This window comes from Tigriopus californicus, chromosome 8 (assembly GCF_007210705.1).
Source record: "Tigriopus californicus strain San Diego chromosome 8, Tcal_SD_v2.1, whole genome shotgun sequence".
Lineage (NCBI taxonomy): Eukaryota > Metazoa > Arthropoda > Copepoda > Harpacticoida > Harpacticidae > Tigriopus > Tigriopus californicus.
In genome coordinates, this window is record NC_081447.1 from 6,995,384 (window position 1) to 7,000,686 (window position 5,303).

A 5,303-nucleotide genomic window follows, 5' to 3' on the forward strand; every position below is an offset into this window, starting at 1 on the left:
AAGCAAACCAACAACAGTGCCGAAATCCAGGCCGCCACCGAGGCCGTCCGTGTGGCCAAGGCCTCGGATGTGAAGCAATTATGCATCAATACGGACTCGCAATTTCTTATTAACTGCATCACGCTGTGGATCAAGAATTGGAAGAAAAAAGGTTGGATGACCGCGAGCAATCAACCGGTGAAGAATAAAGAAGATCTCATGCTTCTGGACGAGGAGTTGTCGGATCCCTCCATCCAAGTCACCTGGAATCACGTCCGTGGGCATGCTGGCATCGAAGGCAACGAAATGGCCGATGCTTTGGCTCGTGCAGGTATCAGAAAATGAGTCAAAAACACATGTCGCAAATTCATTCTGTTACTTTTCTACCGTCCAGAGGTTTGTGAATAGAGTTGTTGTAATGTCTAGGTGCTTGAATTGCTGCCATACCAAAAGAGAACACAAGCTCTAACCTGTTGCAAAGAGTTTTCCTGGTTCATTTATGCCTCAAACGAGTTGGTATCTCAAGTGGAAGGTGGTTGAGGATGAACAGGAAAGTGTGTTGTGATTAGCTAATGGAGAACCATCCTAAGCGCTACCCAAAATGCCCAACCCAATTTCTGTTATTAACAAAGAGGAAAACACCATTTCTTACCATAACAAGTGGCTTTTATTCACGAAAAGATTAGTTTCAGCCATGAATTCATGGCTGTTCATAAAATAATATTAGCCGATTTGGGGGGGGAGAATTTACACAACTAGCGCCATAACGAATACATTTTTAAAGCAAACGCCTCAAAAGCTATGTCTTGGCGAGTAAATATTTGGTGAATTGTAGACTTAAGCCGATCGCTTGGTCTTGATAAAGTTGATCAATCCGTTGGTAGACGCATCGTGAGTGGTGACTGGAACGTTGTCGGCCAATTCGGGTTCAATAGCCTTAGCCAATTGCTTTCCGAGTTCAACACTGAAAAGAAGAGAAAATGTATGCAGCAATTAAGCAACGCGATCGATTCCAGTTGATGTGTCATATTTTTGAAATCAATGAAATTACCCCCATTGATCGTAGGAGTTGATGTTCCAGATGACACCTTGTGTGAAGATCTTGTGCTCATACATAGCAATGAGCAAACCCAAAGTGAAGGGAGTGATCTTCTCCACCATGATGGAAGTTGTGGGGCGATTGCCTTCGAATACCTAGTAGGAATAATACATGTTAACCGAGATCATTGTAAAGCAAAACGGTCATCATTCTTAACCAACCTTGTGAGGCTTGATCTTCTCAATGGCTTCAGGGTCCTTTCCTGCATCCTTGAGCTCTTTCTCCACCTCTTGAACGGTCTTTCCTTTCATCAAGGCCTCAGTTTGGGCCAAGAAGTTACACAGAAGGAGCTGAAATAACCGTTCAGAATAGTGAATAATCAACGCTCTCCCTTTTTATTCGAATTCCTTCTGAGTGAATCCAACACATTACCTTGTGATGCAAACCATCTTGAATGTCGTTATGAGTTTTGACCGGAGCGATGAAATCGCAAGGAATCACCTTCGTTCCTTGATGAATGAGTTGATAAAACGCATGTTGGCCGTTAGTGCCAGGTTCGCCCCAAACAATTGGACCCGTGGAATAGTCCACCGTCTCTCCAGAACGCGTCACATACCTGATGAAGAAGAGGCGCTCCTTAAAATCTTCAAAAGTGTACAAAAGCAGTATTGATTGAACTTACTTTCCGTTGGATTCCATGTCACCTTGTTGGAAGTAGGCGGCGAATCGATGAAGATATTGATCATAAGGGAGGAGAGCTTGAGTTTCAACTCCAAAGAAATTGCCATACCACACTCCCAGTAATGCCATAATCACGGGGATCTAGGAAAAACTCGAATTCGATTCATGGATTCACAGTTACCAGTACTGATGAAACTTGCATTCTTTTCAAGAGGAGCGGTACGGAAGTGCACGTCCATGTGGTGTGCTCCACTCAAAAGCTTCTCAAAGTTGTCGAATCCAATGTTTAAGGCGATGGTCATGCCAATAGCTGACCACAAGGAGTAGCGTCCACCCACCCAATCCCAAAACTCGAACATGTTTTTCTCATCAATGCCAAAATCCTTGACTTTTGGAGCGTTGGTCGAGAGAGCGACAAAGTGTTTCGCCACTGCAGAGGGCTAAATATAGCAAGGACTATTGTTAAGAAACCGTTGTTTAAGCCCGTACACGCCAAACGTCCTACGTCTTTGGCCTTTTCCAAGAACCAGTGTTTAGCCGTGTTGGCATTGCTGATGGTTTCTTGGGTGGTGAAAGTCTTGGAGGCAATGACAAAGAGCACGGTCTCCGGATTCAGCTTCTTCAAGGTCTCAAACATATGAGTGCCATCCACATTGGATACGAAGTGAACATTAGGGCCGATTTGGAAAGGCTTCAAGGCCTCCGTGACCATGAGAGGGCCCTAAAATGAATCAATTCACTCCTAGCGTACTAGAAAAACGCGTAGTATATCTATCATAAGCATAGGCGATGTGATTTCACCCACCAAATCCGAGCCACCGATGCCAATGTTGACCACATCAGTAATCGCTTTTCCGGTGAATCCCTTCCACGCTCCACTGATCACCTCCTCACAAAACTCCTTCATATGGGCCAAAACCGCATTCACGGCTGGCATCACATCCTTGCCATCCACCACGATCTCGGCATTGGATCGATTTCGCAATGCCACATGAAGCACGGCTCGATCCTCGGTGAAATTGATTTTCTGGCCAGTAAACATGGCCTCCCGGGCCAGTTCCACCTGTCTGGCTCGAGCCTGAAACGAAAGAAGCCGAACAGCCAGCCATGTTTGAGAGACAAAATACCATTGAGAGATCGCTCGATGGAAGGATCGATCGGTTGGCATGGTTCTTACCAAGTCGAGTAGAAGCTTGAACGCCTCATCGTCCAATCGGTTCTTGGAGAAATCCACCAAGACATCCCCGTCGTCTGGTGTCGGAAGCACTTGCCTGATAAAGAGGATCAAAACCGAATCACATATGACACTCCAAATACCGGGCAATGCAAGGTCATATGAAAGGTGTGTCTGGCTGGATTTGTGTGTCGTCAGTGGTCACCTTCACAAGGTCATTGGCACGGCATCAACAACAGTCATGCACTCGCCTAGACGATAGCTCTAAATGCTACTTACGAGAACTTGTTAAACCGTTCGGGATCGTTCAAGAACAGTTCGGAGATGTTCAAGCTTTTGCCTTGGCTGTCATAATAAGCTTGAAGGTTCTTGAAGGCTTCTTCTTGTTTCAAAGCTCCTTTGCCTTCCATTTTGCTATTTTGCTCGTCGGGAAAAGAGAGAGGGAGAGAGTGTATTTCGTCTGCAGCTGATAGTCTTGTGTCGCTCACTGAGTCTCGAACTCGAATGAACTCGAATGAATCGCGAGTGTATCCTCTACTAGAAGCACCAGCGAGAACGAGAATACGGTACGAGTGAGATCCGTGGGAAGGGTGGGAAGCAAGCGCGTTTCTGGATCAGAGAGGGACCGGCGGGACAAGGAAAGGAAAGGAGGACTGAAAAGGGGGAAGGAGGTGGAGGCACAGATATCTACAGATGCGATATTCCCTTCCATTTGATGAACGAAACCTGCAGTTGTTGGGAGCTTGAAGTTACCTACAAAGTCTTAGCATGTCTCAAGACTATTCAACGGTTGTGCACAAATAAAGTTGAACCAAATGCAATGTTGACAAGTACAGCTAGCTTTAAGGTAGCTTTAAATCCCCCCTCCCCCAAAAAATGATTGAAAACAAGTGTCCTTGAGTAATTGTTTTAAAATTTGATTGCAATTGGGATTCAGTGGGGTTACGTCACAAAGGGAAAGCTAAAGGTTACTGATACAATTGCAACACATCTGAAAAGGGGGGACTAAAACTCACTATATTTTCACCATTACAATATCTGAGCCCCCTTGTATTTTCAAGATCATTCATATTGATTCACGTCCAAATTGTGATGAAGACTTTGGACCATGGCCAAGACCAAGGCTTTAACTCATTTGAATTAAGTTATAGATGATATTGATAAGCAATCACGCATTGAAATCTTGGTTACATTTTTGAATTGAATCAACATGCTTTCATTGAAAAAAAGGTAGATCTTTTGGAGACCTAAACATTCATATTGAAAACAATAAATTTAGTCCACTTTTTCTGGCATTGAACATTTCCAAAATTTTGTCAAATCATGTGTTAAAATACGTCTTGTGCAATTGAACCATTAGTAAAGACTGCCATAGGTTGATAGTGCGGACAAATAAAGTCAAGCAAGCTATCTATGTCACAGTAAAGAGGCAAAGTAGGCAAGAAATTCAAACTCAACAGAAATTATCATTTTCAAGGTTTTAAGTTTTGGATGTCCAAGTCAATAATTTTGCCAAAAAATCTTTCAATTGTATGACCTTTTGGTGGCAGATTCAGAATCAACCACAATCTGAAGCCTTTTGGCATCATGCTCTGGGTAAGAGGAAAAAATTGTCTAGACCAGTACATAGATTTTGAGTCAATGTCCTCAGATGTCTTATGTACTGTAAACTTGATGACAGTGTGAATGTTGAAAACCCCAAATTTCCCCTATTATGGATTTCATTGGAGATCTTGGTTTCTTTTTATTGAACCATCCTTTATCAAACAAAATTGAGTTCTTAAAATTAAAAGAAACCAAGAATTCGCCAAACTTAACTCTGCTCATGAATCAGGCAAAAACGAAATTGGGCACCCATAGAAAATGATTATTTTTTAATGTTGCTCAGACCCTATTAATATATTTTTGGATGGCACACAAGAAATCAATCAAATAAGTGCAGCATGAGAACCAGAGCAGAGAAGAAGACAAAGAAGTTCTTTGTTATAACTTTGAAAGATAAAGCAGAATCTCTTACTTTCAATTATAATGTGCAAGGTGACTGTAAAGTCACACAGAAGTTAAACATTGAATTGTGGGTTTCAGGCCATTTAACGGATAGTGCATCAACCCAATACATTATTTTACAATTATGATATTTTTCTCCCTTCAGCCTATACACTTTTTCATACATACTGTGTTTTTGAGTGGTCTATACAATGTACAATCTATAAAGTAAAAATTCCCTTGATGTTTTTTTACATAATTAGATTTATTAAATTCACAGACACCATCCTTGGCTGCAATATTCACATTGAAGATACAATATAAACGTACAAGTACTGTTCCATTTCTTTGGCTTAGTTTTTACAGTGTTAGATGCTGTCATTGCAAAAAGTATTGCCAAAGAATTGACAAATGAAATGCGAACTAAAAAAGGCCACATGATTA

The 5,303-nt window shown here is 42.0% G+C and overlaps 2 protein-coding genes across 2 annotated transcripts; one reads left to right on the forward strand and one right to left on the reverse strand.

Annotated features, from left to right (window-relative positions):
* LOC131884588 (ribonuclease H1-like) lies at window positions 1-402 on the forward strand (the record flags this gene model as incomplete). Its single annotated transcript, XM_059232416.1, is given in 2 exon segments — window positions 1-310; window positions 374-402. Coding segments are annotated over 2 exon segments (324 nt in total), but the record flags the coding sequence as incomplete, so codon positions are not given.
* A 221-nt stretch (window positions 403-623) lies between these two features.
* On the reverse strand, window positions 624-3,366 carry LOC131884586 (glucose-6-phosphate isomerase-like; the record flags this gene model as incomplete). Its single annotated transcript, XM_059232415.1, is given in 10 exon segments — window positions 624-943; window positions 1,031-1,173; window positions 1,240-1,368; window positions 1,451-1,634; window positions 1,701-1,840; window positions 1,900-2,139; window positions 2,205-2,420; window positions 2,505-2,777; window positions 2,877-2,970; window positions 3,153-3,366. Coding segments are annotated over 10 exon segments (1,677 nt in total). The 3' UTR covers window positions 624-816.
* Window positions 3,367-5,303: the final 1,937 nt, after the last annotated feature.